The following is a 17,569-nucleotide window of genomic DNA, read 5'->3' as shown; positions in this document are numbered from 1 at the left end:
CCCCACCCCCCACCCCCCGCCTCCCACCCGGCCCGCTGGCCCGCCGCCCCGCCCACCGCCTAGAGGGCGCGAGACTGGGCGAGTGCGCACGCGCAGACCGCGCGAGGCCGTTGGAAGCCTCGGCCCAGAGCGGTGGAGGACGGCAACCCGCAAGCCTGAGGCGGGGCCTAACGTGACACGAGACCTCTGCGACCCTGGAGCCCCCCCCGACTCCAGTACCCACTTTGTCGCCTGTCCCCGGCCCTCTCAGTTCCCCACTGCCCCCTTAAAAGCCGGGACCTGGGCAAGGGAATGACAGGCTTTACAGCCAATGGCGTCCCGCACAGTAAACCTGCTACCCAATCAAAAGGCGCGGCTGCGAGAGAAAGGCGAGGGAACCACGCCCTACTCCAGGTGACTCCTGGGCAGGGAGGGGAGCGTGCCACCGTCATCAGATAGGGTCCCTACTCAGTCTGTTCCTCCAGGCGAGTTACCGAGGACCAAACTGCGGGAGCGCGCGGGCAGTGGCCTGCGGCGGCATCTTTGTGTGCTATAGTCGAGGAGAGTGATGGAGGAGCATCAAGAGGCTGGGAAGGAGAGCAAGGTAGAGAAAGGATGCAAACCCCCTCCCAACCTTCCCCTCACTCCGTGGTACCCAGTGCTACCCAGTCAGGGAGTGGTGGTGATGTGTGTTTTCGCGCGCACGCGTGAGCTAGAGAAAGAAGAGACCTGAGCAAGGGGTGGGGCGCCTCTATGGCATCTGCATGGGGACTGGTGAGGATGCCAAAGAAGGCATCTTTACCTTTGCCCTAACAGAAAAGGCCCCATCGCTCCTACTTCTCCCCTCCCCAGGACCGAGTCATGCTGGTTTAATGGGAAAGAAAAGGCAAGGATGTTAAGGATTGAGAAGGGGCTGGAGTGCCTTCCTCTTTTCCCAAAGTGTGGGGAATCCTGTTCAGAAATGATGGCTTCACTTGCGTATCTGTTTGTATAATCGTAAAGCCATTAATTCTTTCCACCTCACCTCAGTCAACAAATAGTTTCTGAGCATTCTTGTACCAGGAATGGTTGTACAGAAGTGCTCACTTTTAGGGATTGGAGGCATGTACATTAGTGGGCTGTGACAGGATGGAGCAGCTATGGTCCATCTTTGAAGTCCCATCTCCCTCAAGCAGTTACCAAACAGAAAGGAGACAGGGGACTTGGGGACCTATAGCACCAATGAGCCAGACTGTGTGTTATGTGTGCGGGGGGGCAGGGGGGCAGTTGGGCAAAGGGAGAGCCTGCCCTGGGGGTGTCAGAGAAGCCAAGAAGTAAGAAATGGGGTTCAGGAGTTCCTGTTGTGGTGCAGCGGAAACGGATCCGACCAGGAGGTTTCGGGTGGGATCCCTGGCCTTGCTCGGTGGCTTAAGGATCTGTCGTGGCCGTGAGCTGTGGTGTAGGTTGCAGATGCGGCTCGGATCTGGCATTACTGTGGCTGTGGTATAGGCCAGCAGCTGTAGCTCTGATTAGACCCCTAACCTGGGAACCTTCATATGCCATGGGTGTGGCCCTAAAAAGCAAAAAAAAAAAAAAAAAAAAAAAAAAATTGGGGTTCAAGTGCACTGTGGAGAGGTGAAAGCGGCTGAGAGACACAAAGTATGGAACAGACAGCATCTGTTTCACTGTTTATCTGTGTTCATATTCATGGTTAAATTAGTTAATATGTATATAAAGTGCTTAGAGCAGTGCCTGGCATAGAGGAAGAACAAATATAAATGTTTGCTGTTATATTACTATGGCTGTCATCATATGGGATGGTTTGTGTTTCGAGGATGTACTGGACTACCAGACTGATGGATGCACCCACCCTCAACCTTTGTAGGTGCCAGACTCTGAAAGTACTACTAGACCTTGTCCTCTTGAGTAAGCATTACCTTCTTCAAGATTCTCCTTTAAGTACAGAGAAATGAAAAGGATAATAAATGAATATCTAAATATAATAGGAAAAGTGAAATAACATAAAATTGAGTAATCTAACAGAAGTCAAGAAAGAATAAAAGAACAAAAAATAGATGAGACAAAGAGAAAATGAAAAGCAAGATGGCAGGTTTATAGCTTACTGTATCAGTAATTACAGTAGTGATGACTGGAACAAACACTGCAATTAAAAAAACAAACATTTGCAGGAGTTCCTTTCATGGCTCAGTGGTTAAGGAATCTGACTAGCATCCGTAAAGACGCAGGTTCGATCCCCGGGCTTGTTCAGTGGGTTAAGGGTCCAGCATTGCCGTGAGCTGTGGTGTAGGTTGCAGACTCGGCTCGGATCCTGCATTGCTGTGACTGTGGCCGGCAGCTACGGCTCTGATTTGATCCCCTAGCCTGGGAACCTCCTTATGCCAGGGGTGTGGCCCTAAAAAGCAAAAATTTTAAATTAAAAATTAAAAAAAAATCAGATTGGATGTTTTTTTCTTTTTTCGGCTGTACCTACAGCATATGGAAGTTCCCAGGCCAGGGATCGAATCCAAACCACAGCTGCGACCTACACCACAGCGGTAGAAACACCAGATCCTTGACCCCCTGTGGTGGGCCAGGGATTGAACCATCAAAACCACAGAGATGAACCAGATCATTAACCCACTGCACCACAGCGGGAACACCCAGAATGGATTTTTTTTTTTTTTTTTTTTTTTGTCTTTTTGCCTTTTCTAGGACTGCTACCCGCGGCATATGGAGGTTCCCAGGCTAGGGGTCTAATCGGAGCTGTTGCTGCTGGCCTACGCCAGAGCCACAGCAACACCCGATCCAAGTCGCGTCTGCGACCTACACCACAGCTCACGGCAACACGGGATCCTTAACCCACTGAGCAAGGCCAGGGATTGAATCCGCAACCTCATGGTTCCTAGTCGGATTCGTTCACCACTGCGCCAAGACAGGAACTCCCCAGATTGGATTTTTAAAAGACACTATATTCTGGTAAAAGAGACATACTTTATAAAGACTCAGAAATATTGAAAAAATAGTGGAAAATATACACCATGAGCACACTAACCAAAAAAAAACCTGGTGTAGCTTTATTAATTTCAAAGTAGACTGTAAGAAAGTAGTATCGGTAGAAATAAGAGGAACATTTTATAAAGATTAAAAAGCCACTTCAGGGAGTTCCCACTGTGGCTCAGCGGATTATGAACTAGTATCCAGGAGGATTTGGGTTCAATCCCTGGCCTTGTTCAGAGCATTAAGGATCTGGTTGCTGAGACTGTGGCGTAGGTCGCAGATGCAGCTTGGATCCTGCATTGCTGTGGCTGTGGCGTAGGCTGGCAATTGCAGTTCCAGTTTGACCCCTTGCCCTGGTACTTCCACATGCCCTGGGTGTGGTCATTAAAAAAAAAAAAAAGGTAAGGAGTTCTTGTCATGGCGCAGCGGAAATGAATCCCACTAGGAACCATGAGGTTGCAGTTTTGATCCCTGGCCTTGCTTAGTGGGTTAAGGATCTGGTATTCCTGTGAGCTGTGGTGTAGGTCGCAGATATGGCTCAGATCTGGTATTGGTGTGGCTGTGGTGTAGGCTGGCAGCTGTAGCTCCAATTAGTCCCTTAGCCTGGGAACCTCCATATGCTGTGGGTGCGGCTCTAAAAAGACAAAAAAAAAAAAAAAAAAAGGTAAGTATTTAGAAGATTTAAATAATGTGATCAGTCACTTGATCTAATTGATCTGTATATAGCTCTATACCCAACAACTGCATAAAACGTTCTTTTTGAGTGTACATGAAGCATTTACAAAAATACATTATGTTTTGAGCTTTAACAAGTATCAACAAATTTTAAAAGCTGAAATAAGATATAAATGTGACCTCTACAGCCCCTATTCGATCCCATTGTGGCTCAGTGGTAATGAACCCAGCTAGGATCTATGGGGATGCAGGTTTGATCCTTGGCCTTGCTCAGTGGGTTAAGGATCCGGTGTTGCTGTGAGCTGTGGTGTAGTTTGCAGTCATGGCTTGGTTCTTACGTTGCTGTGGCTCTGGTGTAGCCTGGCACCTATAGCTCTGATATGACCCCTAGCCTGGGAACTTCCATATGCCATGGGTACAGCCCTAAAAAGACAAAAAAAAAAAAAGAAAAAAGAAAAAATGTAACCTCTGATCCAGGAGAATCAACCAAGAATCAATACAAAAAGATAACTAGGACTTCCCTGGGAGCTTAGTGGGTTGAGGATCCAGCATTGTCACTACTATGGCTTGGGTTCGATCCCTGGCCTGGGAACTTCTGCATACTGCGGTCATAGCCAAAACAAAAAACAAAACAAACAAACAAAAAAACCCTAGATTCCAAGATATTTGGAAATTAAGCAGTAAGCTTCTAAATAAGTCATAGATAAAAGAAGAAATTATGATAGTAACTAGAAAAAATTTTAAAACTCTTTGAAAATCACTTTGAAAACATGACATATCAAAAGTCATGAGAGGAGTTCCCATTGTGGCTCAGCAGAAATGAATCTGACTAGGATCCATGAGAACATAGGTTCGATCCCTGGCCTTGCTCAGTGGGTTAAGGATCTGGCATTGCCGTGAGCTGTGGTGTAGGTCGCAGACTCGGCTCCGATCTGGCGCTGCTGTGGCTGTGGCGTACGCCTGGAGCTGTAGCTCCACCTAGACCCCTAGCCTAGGAACCTCCATGTGCCACGGGTGCGGCCCTAAAAAGCTTAAAAAAAAAAGAATCAGTCATTGAAATTCCACACATACAAAGAAAGAATGACAGGCAAAATCCATATGATATCTGAACAAAGGGAGAAAAAATTCGATAAAACTCAACATTTATCAAACCAAGCATAGAAGAGAGCTTCATTTATCTGATAAAGTATCTAAAGGTATCTTCTGGATTAAATTTTAAATGTGTTCCCTCTAAGATAAGGAACAAGTCAAGGATTTCCTTTATAATCATATCACTAGTTTTGCATTGGACTAAGGATCCTAGCAAATATAATAAGGCAAGAAAAAGAATTAAAAGCTATGAAGACTGGAAAGGAAGTCACTATTTCAGATTAGGGTTGTATAAACAAGAAATCCCAAAGAATCCACAAACTATTGAAAGTAGTATGTAGGAGTTTCTGCCGTGGCGCAGTGGAAACAAATCCGCCTAGGAACCATGAGGTTGGTTGCGCATTCAATCCCTGGCCTTGCTCAGTGGGTTAAGTAGCCAGTGTTGCCATGAGCTGTGGTATAGGTTGCAGACACAGCTCGGATCCCACATTGCTGTGGCTCTGGTGCAGGCCGGCAGCTACAGCTCTGACTGGACCCCTAGCCTGGGAACCTCCATATGCAACAGGTTCAGTCCTAAAAATCAAAAAAAAAAAAAGCAAACCTAACAAAGTTCCTAGACATAAAGTAAATATATAAAAATCGACTGTATATTTCTTTTTTCTTTTTTTTTTTTTTTTTTTTTTTGTCTTTTTGCCATTTCTTGGGCCACTTCCGCGGCATACGGAGGTTCCCGGGCTAGGGGTCAAATCGGAGCTGTAGCCACCAGCCTACGCCAGAGCCACAGCAACTGGATCTGAGCCGTGTCTGCGACCTACACCACAGCTCACGGCAACGCCAGATCGTTAACCCACTGAGCAAGGGCAGGGATCAAACCCGCAACCTCATGGTTCCTAGTCGGATTTGTCAACCACTGCGCCACGACGGGAACGCTTGATCTATTTTTTATATGCTAGTGTGAACAGGAACTCCTGCTATGGCACAATGGGATCAGCAGCGTCTTGGGAGCACTGGGACGTGGGTTTGATCCCCAGCCTGGCCCAGCTGCAGCTTGGTTCGAGGCTGCTGCTCTGATCTGATCCCTGGCCCGGGAGGTCTGTATGCCGCAGGGCAGCCAAAGAACAAACAAACAAACAAAAAACAAACACTAGTGTGAACATGTCCAAACCAACCCCCTAATTTATCCCTCCAGCCCCACATTTCCCCTTTGGTAACCAGGAATTTGGTTTCAAAATCTTCGAGTCTGTTTCTGTTTTGTAAGTTTTTTGGTATCATTTTTTGTTCAATTCCACATGTTAGTGATCTCTGATCTGATTTTAAAAAGAGGATGGCAGGGCACGGCAAAACACGAAGAGGCACTTGACGAAAGAAGCTATCTAAATGGCCAGTAGGTACATAAAATGGTGTTTAACATCATTCCTGACCAGGGGGTCCAAGGTGAAGCCACTGCGCTATTACCGTACCTCCACTGGTATGGCTAAAATAAAAGGGCTGACAATTCTAAGTATTGGCAAGGACCTGGTGCAACTGGAACTTGCTTATGCCATGCCTGCAGGACTATACATTAGTACAATTGCCTTGGAAAACTGTTTGGTAGTATCTATGAAAGCATTTTATTTTTTAAATTAAAAATTTTTTTTTTTTTTTTTTTTTTTAGTGTTTTTGCCTTTTCTAGGGCTGCTCCCGTGGCACGTGGAGGTTCCCAGGCTAGGGGTCTAATCGGAGCTGTTGCTGCTGGCCTACACCAGAGCTGCAGCAACACCCGATCTGAGCCATGTCTGTGACCTACACCACAGCTCACGGCAACACCAGATCCTTAACCATCTGAGCAAGGCCAGGGATCGAACCCTCAACCTCATGGTTCCTAGTCGGATTCGTTAACCATTGAGCCATGATGGGAACTCCTATGAAAGCATTTTAAACCCTTGCCTCCCCTGTGACCAAGCACTTCTCATACCCAACAAAAAAGAGTACTTAGGTTCCTCAAAAGATACATGCAGAATGCTCATGGCAGGGGGTTTCTGTTGTTGTGCAGCAGAAATGAATCTGACTAGTATCCACGAGGATGCGGGTTCCAGCCCTGGGCTCACTCAGTGGGTTAAGGATCCTGCATTGCTGTGGCTGTGGTGTAGGCCGGCAGCTACAGCTCCAGTTTGACCCCTAGCCTGGGAACTTCCATATGCCTCGGGTGTGGACCCAAAAAGCAAAAAATAAAAAAAAATTTTTTTAAATGTTCATGGCAGCTTTATCATAATAGCCCCAAACTTGAAATAATCCAAATGACCACCAACAGTGGAATGGATAGATAAACTAGGAATATTACACTGCAGTGAAAAAGAACCACTGTACTCAACAACATAGATGAGTCTCAGTGAAGAACATGAACACAGGAGTTCCCTGGAGGCCTAGCAGTTGAGGATCTGGTATTGTCACTGCTCTGGCATAGGTTCAGTCCCTCGCCTGGGAACTTCCACATGCCCCAGATGTGGCCAAAAAAAAGCACAGGGACACAGAGTTCCATGGTGGTCTAGTGATTAGGACTCAGCACTTTCACTGTTGTGGCCTAAGTTCACTCCCTGGTCTGGAAACTGAGATCCCACATCAAGTCCAAAAACAAAATAAAATAAAAAACAAGAAAATGAAATGAGATATAATTGAAATTTTTTTATTTTTTTATTTATTTTTTCTTTTTTTTTAAATGGCCGCACCATGGCATATGGAAGTTCCCGGGCCAGGGATTGAATCTGAGCTGCAGCTGCAGCTTATGCCACAGCTATGGTAATGCTGGATCCTTAACCCACTGTGCCAGGGAGGGGATTGAATTCATGCCACAGAGACACACCAGATCCTTAACCTGCTGTGCCACAGCGGGAACTCTGTGATTGAACCAGTGTTTTTAAAAAGGAAAGAATATGGACACAAAAGAGTTTTGACATGAAGCTCCAGACCAGTAAAATTAATTTATGGTGCTGGAAGTCAGGAGAGTGCTCCCACAGCGTGCCAGATATGTGCCAATCCGGAGTTCCCATTGTGGTGCAGCAGAAACGAATCTGACTAGTATGCATGAAGATACGGGTTCAATCCCTGGCCTTGCTCAGTGGGTTAAGGATCTGGTGGTTCCCGTGAGCTGTGATGTAGGTTGCCGACGCAGCTTGGAGCCCAGGTTGCTGTGGCTGTGGTGGAGGCTGGCAGCTGCAGCTCTGATTCGACCCCTAGCCTGGGAACTAACATATGCAGCCCTAAAAAGACAAAAAAGAAAAACAAAAATTAAGTGCCAAACCCTGTGAGAGGAGAGAGAGGGGCCTTGGGTGTGAGAGGTGGGCAGGTGCCTGTTTATATACTGGCGAGCAGTGCCTGACAGGAGAGTGACTTCTAAGCCTCTGCCCTTCTCCCTAGTACCTCTTGGCACAGTGGTGTGGACATAATAGGTGTTGAATAAATGCTTGTTGAGATAACTCAGTGCAAGAACGAACTAGTAACTTTGGCGCCTCAGGGATCCTTTCGCTTAGAGAAATGCAGGTACTTGGCCTAAAAGTCAGGGCCTCTTAGCACTAAAAGTAGTGAATGGAATGGGCTCAGGAGCCCCTCACATGGTGGGACCATCTCGGCCAGCTCACAATACACCTGATTCAAGGGCACCTGTGGCAACCAGCTGGGAAGGGCCGGGCAGGGAGCAGAGCAAGTTCCCGGGGTTGGGAGTCTGTTCGGATCTGGCCCTGCCCCTTTGCAGCTGTGTGATCTCGGACAGGTCATTTTACCTCTCTGGTGGTCGTGACTTTCAGGCCTATAAAATCGGGAGAATTCTGCCTACTTCAGAGGATGGAGGGCTAGGAGAGCATCATGGTAAAGCCGGGAGCAGTGACGTATCAGGATCCCTTCGGGGGCAGCCAGCGACCCCAGGGCATGGTGGGATGATGCAGGAGGACTGGCAGCCTGCAGCGAGGACGGGCGAAGGGGCCTGGTCCGTCATGTCAGGGCCTTCCCTCCCCCCAACAGCCCTCCTGCGCATCCCTGAACCTGCAGGGGGACAGCTCCTTGCAGGTGGAGATCTCCGATGCAGTCAGCGAGCGGGACAAAGTGAAATTCACTGTTCAGACCAAGGTGAGGCAGCCCGGGCAGCGAGGCTGAGGTTCAGGTGGCTGCTCGAGGAGGCTTCAGGAGCCTGCTTTCCCCAGCTTCTGCTCCCCTGGCGGACAGGTGCCACCATAGCCCTGCCCCCGCCCTCTGAGAAAGCGGGTGGCTTGTCTACACTCCAATAACCTTTGCCTAAGGCCCCAGGTCCTCCCCTGTCCACCGTCCTGAGGGTAGTCACAGACACATGAGCGCCAGCATGGGCCTCCCCTGGGCTGTGGGTTCGGGGAGGCCCCGAAGTGGGGCCCCAGGAAGCGTGATGGGTGTGGGGTTTGGGGAGGGGAGGAGAGACACCCGTGACAGGCTCCCCGCCTTCCAGAGCTGCCTCCCTCACTTCGCCCAGACTGAGTTCTCAGTTGTGCGGCTGCATGAGGAGTTCATCTGGCTACACGACGCCTACGTGGAGAACGAGGACTACGCGGGTCTCATTGTGAGGAGGGGCCGGCTGGCCAGGCGGGGGCTGCAGGGGGCCGGCCTGGGCACTTGGGTGAGGACGGGCCAGGCTTTGGGGTGCGGGTGATGGCCTTCTCAGCAACGAGGGCCCCCAGCCCAGTCCGTTCTTTACACAGATCCCTCCAGCCCCTCCGAGGCCAGACTTTGAGGCTTCAAGGGAAAAGCTGCAGAAGTTGGGTGAGGGGGACAGCTCCGTCACCCGGGAAGAGTTTGCCAAAATGAAGCAGGAGCTGGAAGCGTGAGTGCCACCTCCTTTCCTGGCCTGTGACAAAGCCCCAGTCCTGTCCTGAGAGCCCCAGCATTTCTCCCCCGACGTGCCCCTGTGGATGTTTAGTTTTTAGGGGCTGCAGCAGGGGAGGGGGCAGGATGGTGGCAGCCAGGGAGGGAGGGCCCTGAGCTGCCTGTCGCGGTCTGCAGGGAGTACCTGGCCATCTTCAAGAAGACCGTTGCGATGCACGAAGTCTTTCTGCAGCGCCTGGCGGCCCACCCCACCCTGCGTCGAGACCACAACTTCTTTGTCTTTTTGGAATATGGCCAGGACGTGAGCTGGGCCAGAGAGCTGGGGTCATCCCGGGAGGTGGGGGGCAGGGCTCGAAGTGGGCTCCAGCCTCCGTCTCATCAGCTCCACAGGCGGCATGTGCCTGGGGTGGGAGGTGCGACGACCCTATAACCCTAACATTACGCCCTCCCCGTGTGTGCCGCAGCTGAGCGTCCGAGGAAAGAACAGGAAGGAGCTCCTTGGGGGGTTTCTGAGGAATATCGTGAAGTCCGCGGATGAAGCCCTCATCACGGGCATGTCAGGACTCAAGGTGACTCCTGGGGCCACAGGTCCACAGCACACAGAGATCGAGGCCCAGGGTGGCTGCGGGAGGGAAGCCAGTGGTGGGGCCTGGCCTAGAGGGAGATGGTGCCGCCCCTGGGTATCCATGGCTGCCATGCTCCCAGGGACCCGGTGTAAGTGGGTCCTATCTGGCTCGTCTAGGAGGTGGATGAGTTCTTTGAGCATGAGAGGACCTTCCTGCTGGAGTACCACCCCCGCATCCGGGACGCCTGCCTGCGGGCAGACCGTGTCATGCACTCTCACAAGTGTACGCAGGGCCCTGGGGCCCCTGGATTCCACACCCCCTCTCCCCAGAGGTCCTACTCCTCAGGGGAGGGAACGGAAAATGCCCTGCCCATGGCCACAAATACCAGCGGTGGGCTTGATGTGCAAGGCAAGGGGCTGATGGAGGCCTCTCCCCCAGCAGGCCTGGCAGATGATTATATCCCTATCTCTGCTGCACTGAGCAGCCTGGGAACACAGGAAGTCAACCAGCTAAAGATGTGAGGACTCCCTCTCGCCCTTCCTGCCCTTTCTATGCCTGTAATACTGTCTCCTTCCACGAGGGGTCACTATCAGCCTACTATCATCTCTAGGTGGGAGGTGCAGAAGCTCCTGTTGGGCTTTGGGAGAGGAAGAGGGAGATTTCCCAGGGGGCTGCCTAAGGGCGGGGAGGCTTTAAGCGTGCCCTAAGACCCCTGCGCTGACTCCTCTCCTCTGTCTCCTAGGAGCTTCCTCAAACTGGCAGAGCTCTTTGAACGGTTAAGGGTGAGTACTGCCTTCGGTGTTGAAAGGCCACCCAATGATCCTTTGCAGGGAAGAAAGCATTCTGGGGGAGGGGCAAGTTCCAGGATCATTTTGGAAAGTTCAGTGACTACTTCAGCCCAGTGATGCCCTGAGCTCACTGCCCAGACTACTTTAAGAGGTGGGGTGGAGACAGGGATCCAGCGTCAAGTTGCAGTGGGGGGGGCTGCTGTGGCAGGGAGGGTTCAGGGAGGTGGGAACTGAGCTTGGCAAACCCTTACAAGGATGTGCCACGTGCCTCTGGCAAACTGCTGTGCGGCCAGCATCCTGCCTCAGACACACACTTCCTGAACTCCTCTCCAAGAAAGATTGGAGGGTGCCAATCTTTCTAAAATGTCTGTTGGACCCCGTCTCTTCCCTGCTCAAGGCCCATCAGAGACCCTCTCCCTTCCAGAAACTGCCCAAGGCACAAAGCCCAAAGTCCTCAGCTGTCATTTGGGGCCTTCTGTGATCTGGCCACTGCTGCCCAAGTGCCCCACTGAACATACGGTTCCCTGAAAACAAGCCAGGCTATACATCCGCAAAGCCTTTGGCCCTTGTCTCCTCCCCTCTCACCCCCAAGATCCAGATCAGATGCCCTCTCCGTTGTGAAGCCTTCCCTGGCCTGCTCCCCTGAGTATCAGGGCTTGACCTAGAGAGGGTATCGAGGGACCTTGCTGGATGGTAGATGGACAGCAGCAGCATGCCATCCTTAGCGGCACCTCTGCAAGCTCCCTCCCTAGCCTCTGCCTTCCTCTTCAGAAGCTGGAGGGCCGGGTGGCCTCTGACCAGGACCTGAAGCTGTCAGACATGCTGAGATACTACACGCGAGACTCACAGGCAGCCAAGGTGAGAGGCGGCCCCAGGGCAGAGCTTGGGCCCGGAGGCCGGTGGGACTGGGGAGGGCGGGCGGGCAGGTGAGGGCCAGGGCCAGGGATCCTGTGCACCTGCCGGCCCCAGGACCTGCTGTACCGGCGGCTTCGGGCGCTGGCCGACTACGAAAACGCCAGCAAGGCACTGGACAAGGCGCGCACCAGGAACCGGGAGGTGCGGGCCGCTGAGAGCCACCAGCAGCTGTGCTGCCAGCGCTTCGAACGCCTTTCCGACTCAGCCAAGCAGGGTAAGGCCCGCGGCTCTGGAGCCCCTGCCACTGGGCTGCCCACCCTGCCAGGGTCCCCATGCCTCTCCTCTCCAGAGCTCATGGACTTCAAGTCCCGCCGCGTCTCCTCCTTCCGCAAGAATCTTGTCGAGCTGGCGGAGCTGGAGCTCAAACATGCAAAGGTTTGGCCTCCCACCCGTGGGCCTCTAGGTTCTTAGGGCCTTGGAGGAAGGGGTAGCCAAGCCTCAATAGATGGTAGTAGTGGTTACTGCCGATGTGGGAGCAGGGCCAGTTTTCCAAGGTGCGGGAAGAACAGCAAGGTGGCAGGGACACGCAAGAACCTCTCTCCTCTACAGGCCAGCACCCTGCTTCTGCGGAACACCCTTGTCATCCTCAAAGGGGAGCCTTAGAGCCACTGGAGCCTGCTCTGGGGCCTTTCGTGATGAGCCCCCCAGCCCTCCCACCACAGGAGCCACCAGCCAGGCCCCATGACCTCTTGGGGCAGGCCCCACCCCCTGCCCCCAGGTGCCAGGCCCTGCAAGAGGACAGGGCAGCATGGGCACCATACCTGGCCACAGGTAAGCAGAGCCCAACCTGGGGAGGCCCGGGGCCCCTGACCTCCCTCCTCAGGGGCTGAGGACCAGCCTCCACCCACTTCTGGGCCCAGAGTTCATTTGTCTCCAGCCTGTTCACAAATAAAAAGCCTGGTTTTGTAGTCAAGAGGCCTGCCTGTCCTGACCTTCCAGTTCCAGGGCCCACCAGGGACAGCGCCTACCAGGGCACCAGGGTAGAGACCACATCCTAAGGGAACAAGGGGGCACACCCCTGCTGTGTCCTCGCTTCTTTTTCAGAGAGCCGCTAGGCTCTCCGTGGAAGGTCCAAGACCTAGACCTTGGGCCCCAGGAGCAGTCTTCAAGGCGTGCCACCACTGCCATAAACACGTAAAGTGATTATAAATCCTCTACACTCATTTCCTAATCAGTAACATGAACCACCCCTTCCTGCCTCCCTGCCAGAGATACTGGAAAGGAACTGCGGAACCAGCTCTAACTCCAAGAGGTTTTTTAGTTGCTTGGAAGGGGCATAAATCCTGTATTACCACCCCTGGGGCAAGACTTCCAGAATACTTTTATCTGCAGGGCAGGTTAAAGCCAAAGTACAGGCTGGACAGGGCCCACGGTAATGCGGGCAAGACTTGGGGCTCCAGCCAACACCCTCCTGGTTAAACAGAGGAAGGTGGGGTCCAGGACACCAGGAGTCTGAAGTCCTGGGCTCCACCTGGCTGGCCCCACCTTGCTCTCCAGCCACATCTGCAGAAGGCCACAGGCTCCACCTGGCTTCTGACTCACAGCAGCTGCTGGACCCAGCCCTCATGAGTCAGCCATCCAGGGAAGAAGGCAAAGAAAGCCGAAGAGAACGGTGGAAGTGGAGAAAAAGCTCAGACAACCAGGGACCAGAAGTCTCACAGCCACGTCTGGGCTGGGTAGGGCTGGGCTGAGCAGGGCATCAGAGCAGCCTGACCGTCCTGCTCCCACCGGGGGGTAAGGCCACAAAGGCCGCGCAGGCACTAAACCCTTCTATTCAAAGGACCCCTGCAGCCGGCAGCACACACCCTAGGCTCAGCTACCTCCTCAACAGCCAGTCTGGTGCCAACTATGGCACCAGAATATACAGAGTGGCAACTGTCAGGAAAGAGGCTCCACTGGGGCCAGAGGAGGGTGCATGCAGGCTGGCCGGGGGTGGGGCATAAAGAGACACCTCCCCCACGAGGTCCCCTGGGCCCCAATCTTGAAACAAACATCCCATTAATGAGCCTTTTTATTGTGTCTTTTTCTTTTTTAATTGAAGGTCCCTTACTGGTCCTGCTTCCATGAGTGGCTGTGACCAGGGGAAAGGGGGGGGGACCAGGTGGCGCAGGGAGGGGTCATCTCCACATCATTCCATTTATACACAGAACTAAACAGACAAGCACAGAGTCACTATTGCGGTTAGAAGTTGGCAGCATGGGAAAAGGAAGGAACAGGTCGGGAACTGGGGTGTCGTTAAAAAAAATACAGGCCCCCCCCCAAACAGGGGTGCCTGGGGGGAACTTGGTCTGTTTCAACCCAAGAGGAATCAGAAGATCAAAAGCGGTTTGGGAAGGCCAGAACCGTCAGGGGTGGTGGGAGGAGGGGGAAGGTCCAGGGGGTTGGGGGGGGCTGTTTGGCAAGTGGGGTGAAGGGATTGCCCTCCCCCTGCTGGGATCCCCCCAGCCCCTCCGGTCTGGCAGGAAGGGGGCAGCCTGCAACCCCCGTGGGCAGGTCTGGGGCTGCCAGATGCTCCAGGCAGGGGGCTGGAGGGGGCTCACAAAGGCTTGCCCTCCAGGGAGATGACGGCGCTGCCCCCCAGCTTCTCTGCCAGGGTGCAGCGGTCCTTGACCTCCTCGTAGCAGTTCGCTTGTAATTCATGCTTGATCCCTGTGGGGCAGAAGGGGGGACATCTGTGAGGAACAAGGGCGGGGGTGGGTGGGGGGTGCTGCAGCTGAGAAGGAGCTGGTCAGAACAGATGGAGGAGACCAGGCTGCCTTCCAGCAGGCAGGGAAGGAGAGGGGGGGACCGCCACCACGCCCGGGCAGCCAAGGCCTGGGTGGAAAGCGTGTGTGGCACCAGTGATGCTGGCCCTCACCTGTCAGCTTCTTCTTGATGGCGTCCTTGGAGCTGGCGTAGATCATTTTGCTCTTCAGGGGTGCACACTCAGGGGCCCTGGAAAGAAAGAGAACTTCCAGCAACGCCCCCTCCTCCGCCTCTACCAAGGGCCCTCCAACAGCGAATGACTTCCAGACACGCGAAGCACTGGCGCTTTCACCAACTTCCTCCCTGACTGGCGTTTTCGCACAACGCTGTCCCTCCACACATACCCCTCGGGGTTAACCAGCAGCCAAGGGCGGCCCTCCCCAGCCTGAGAGCGCCGGGCAGGGCAGAGCCGGGGCAGGTGCCCGCAGGAGGAGCTCACCAGAAGATGAACACCAGGTCCTCCTTCTTGCTCTCCTTGGTCTCGTAGGTGGCGTCATAGAGGGCGTAGCGGCAGTCCTTGTCCGGCAGCATCTTGACAAAGGTGGCATAGGGGTCGTCTACAGTCTGGCCCACGTCACCCACGAGGATCTCCTTGCCCTCCTCCAGGATGATGTTCTTCTTGTCCTCGCTCAGGCAGAAGAGCACCGCCTTCTTGCGCTTCTTCACCTCCTCCGGTGTCGAGGACTTACGCACCTTCATGTCATTGAACACTTTGATGACCCCGTCAGAGACAGCCACACCGGAGGCCTAGAGGACGGGCCGCATGTACCTCATAAGGAAGAGGTTTCTGGGAAGTGCCCTGAAGTCCCTCCTCCGCTTTCTGGGGAGATCTGTCTAGACGCCACGGGGTGTAGTCCTTACTCCCAAGAGGTCATGAATCCCCTCCCCAAGACAAGTGTCTCTATCTCCCCACCCCAGTTCCTGTCCAAGGACCAGATGTCACACAACCCCAGAATGGCAACCGTGAGAGACACATCTGGTCAAGTAACTCAGTATCCTTCCTTCCCAGCCTGACATCCTGCAGGCTAGAGTCTGAAGACCTGCGAGCAGCAGAGCCTTGGCCCAGATGGGAGCCCAGAATTGAAAGAACCTACAGAACTGACTACTGGCTCGTTTCCTACTCACATCCTCAATCTCGGCTTTTGCCTCCTGTGCTGACTCAGAACTTCACGGAGGTGGAAGAGGACCCAGACACCCAGGCTACAGTCACTTCTGAGAACCAGGACCCCATAATGCTACATGGGACACCAGCGGTGCTCAACTGTTCTAACAAGTCCATCAGAACTGTCCCATGCGGTGACTACACAAGCTGTCCTATCCTCCGCTGGGGTCTTCCTAAACCCAAGCAAGAACCACAAACGCCTAATTAAGGCCCTACCCAACAACTCCCTGTTCCCCAGAATATATGCAGGCCCCAAAAGTCACTGATCTAAGTTAGCACTCCAAACACCTTGGCCCTTGAGAGCTCTTTAAACTTTTCTGGGTCGTGCTGGGGCCCAACCTAGCCGGGAGAGAGTGACTGTCCAAGGTAAAAACCTGCCCCCGCTCCCGGAACTGCAGAGGAAGCTGGCCACGTGATTGAGCCGCTTCCGGAGTAGGCGGAGAAGAGATCGGCTAGACTCAGACCCCTCCCCGAGAAAAACCGGTACACAGATGCAGAGACACCTCTAGACTCTCAACCCCAAGGAATCGCCTTTACCCACCAGCTTACTGGTCCCCTCCGCTGAGGGCCTGGGCACGTTACACAACCTTCGGCCCTCGAAGCCTTCGGGCTGAACAGAGGGGGCGGGGTGGTTTCCGGGCGGTGCCCGCCTGGGTCACTTCCCTAAACTCAGCTCCACCCTCAGGCCCCATCCGGGAAAGCCGACGGCCCCACTTGTCCAGGGATTCGGGCCCGGCGGCCAGGCCTGAGCGAGTGCGCACGCGCCGGCCGACAGCGCCGTTCCATCCCTCGCCGGGAGTACTCGGCGGAGAACCCAGCTCGTCTCGTGGGCTCGCTCCCGAGCGCGGCCGTGGTCGCTGCGGGGTCCGCTGCGCGGGGCAAGCCCCCAATCTCAGGCGCCTGCGCCAAAACCCGGACACCCCCGCATCCCAGCTAGCCGCGCCGCCCCCGCCCCTTGTGGGCATCCCTGCCACCTGCTCTCGAGACAGACCCGCCTGCGAGGGAGGGTGACGCGAAGACAGGAACAGCCCTTGGGTGGGGCGCGCGCGCCGAGAGCGCTCGCGCGCTTTTCCTTCGCCGCCCCCGAGCCAGGTTTGGATGCCGCGTGCTCCCAGCGCGCGCGCGCACCCGCGAACCCATTCGCTTCGGCACCGCCGCGACGCGCGACACCGGCTGCTCCGCGACGGCCGCGCACCCGCGCGCCCTGGACCCCTCCCCCACGGCCAGTGTCCGCGCGGGCGCAACAGCGGAGTGGGGGAGGGGAGGGGAGTCCAGGGGGCGCGCGAGCGACGTCCGAGCCGGCCCTCACCGGCGCCCGCGGGCGCGCACGCGCGTCCCAGCGCCGCCCGCCCCTCAGCACGAGACCCTCATCCAGCCGGGGGATCTGGGGGAGGGGGTGCCGACGTCGCTCCCCCGTTCCCTCCCGCGCACGCAGACAATCGACTCGCAGCCGCCTCCCCTCCCGCGCCGTGGCCTGCCGCTCACCATATTTCCGGAAGCGAAAAGGAGATAGCAAGGAGCCAGAAAAGACAAGAGCCGCTTCAGCTGCTGCCGGGATCCGACTGAACGCGGCCTCTCCCGGCCCCTTCCGTTTAGTATGAGCCGCACAATGAGGGGCGGGGCGGGCTTCCGGCGCTCCTCCTGAAGACCGACGGGAAATGAAGTCCGAGGCTCCTGCGCTGTCCTCGGGCCAGCTGGGTAGCAGAGTCTTTTTCATCTGACAGCGTCTGGTCGTCACGTTGCATACTGGGAAGTGTAGTCCGGGGACAGCTGAGAGGGGCGGGACTACAGCAAGGAGAGCGCGCGGGTTGGTGGAATGCCCCAGGAAACGCTCTGCACAGAGCCAAGGCCTC

General features: G+C 54.4%; 2 protein-coding genes across 7 annotated transcripts; one reads left to right on the top strand and one right to left on the bottom strand.

Annotated features, from left to right (window-relative positions):
* SNX32 (sorting nexin 32) lies at positions 102-14,052 on the top strand. 6 transcript variants are annotated; one of them, XM_003122527.4, is made up of 13 exons: positions 105-583; positions 8,713-8,817; positions 9,167-9,277; positions 9,417-9,538; positions 9,718-9,841; positions 10,005-10,109; positions 10,283-10,388; positions 10,548-10,623; positions 10,849-10,888; positions 11,666-11,752; positions 11,864-12,023; positions 12,099-12,184; positions 12,359-14,052. In XM_003122527.4, the coding sequence occupies exons 1-13, from the start codon at positions 548-550 to the stop codon at positions 12,410-12,412; spliced, it is 1,212 nt and encodes a 403-aa protein (XP_003122575.1). In that variant the 5' UTR covers positions 105-547; the 3' UTR covers positions 12,413-14,052. The 6 variants fall into 6 exon arrangements, with proteins under 6 accessions (XP_005660740.1, XP_013849536.1, XP_020938480.1 ...); XM_021082821.1 differs by lacking the exon at positions 8,713-8,817 and having other exon boundaries at positions 104-583; positions 12,359-13,252; XM_005660680.3 differs by lacking the exon at positions 12,099-12,184 and having other exon boundaries at positions 104-583; positions 12,359-12,722.
* Positions 13,821-17,282, bottom strand: CFL1 (cofilin 1; the record flags this gene model as incomplete). Its single annotated transcript, NM_001004043.1, is given in 4 exon segments — positions 13,821-14,458; positions 14,667-14,743; positions 14,994-15,301; positions 17,202-17,282. Coding segments are annotated over 4 exon segments (501 nt in total). The 3' UTR covers positions 13,821-14,345.

The sequence above is a fragment of the Sus scrofa genome, chromosome 2 (assembly GCF_000003025.6).
Source record: "Sus scrofa isolate TJ Tabasco breed Duroc chromosome 2, Sscrofa11.1, whole genome shotgun sequence".
In the NCBI taxonomy this organism is placed as follows: Eukaryota; Metazoa; Chordata; class Mammalia; order Artiodactyla; family Suidae; genus Sus; species Sus scrofa.
The sequence above is the reverse complement of the archived record's forward strand: the minus strand, read 5'-3'. Positions and strand labels throughout refer to the sequence as shown.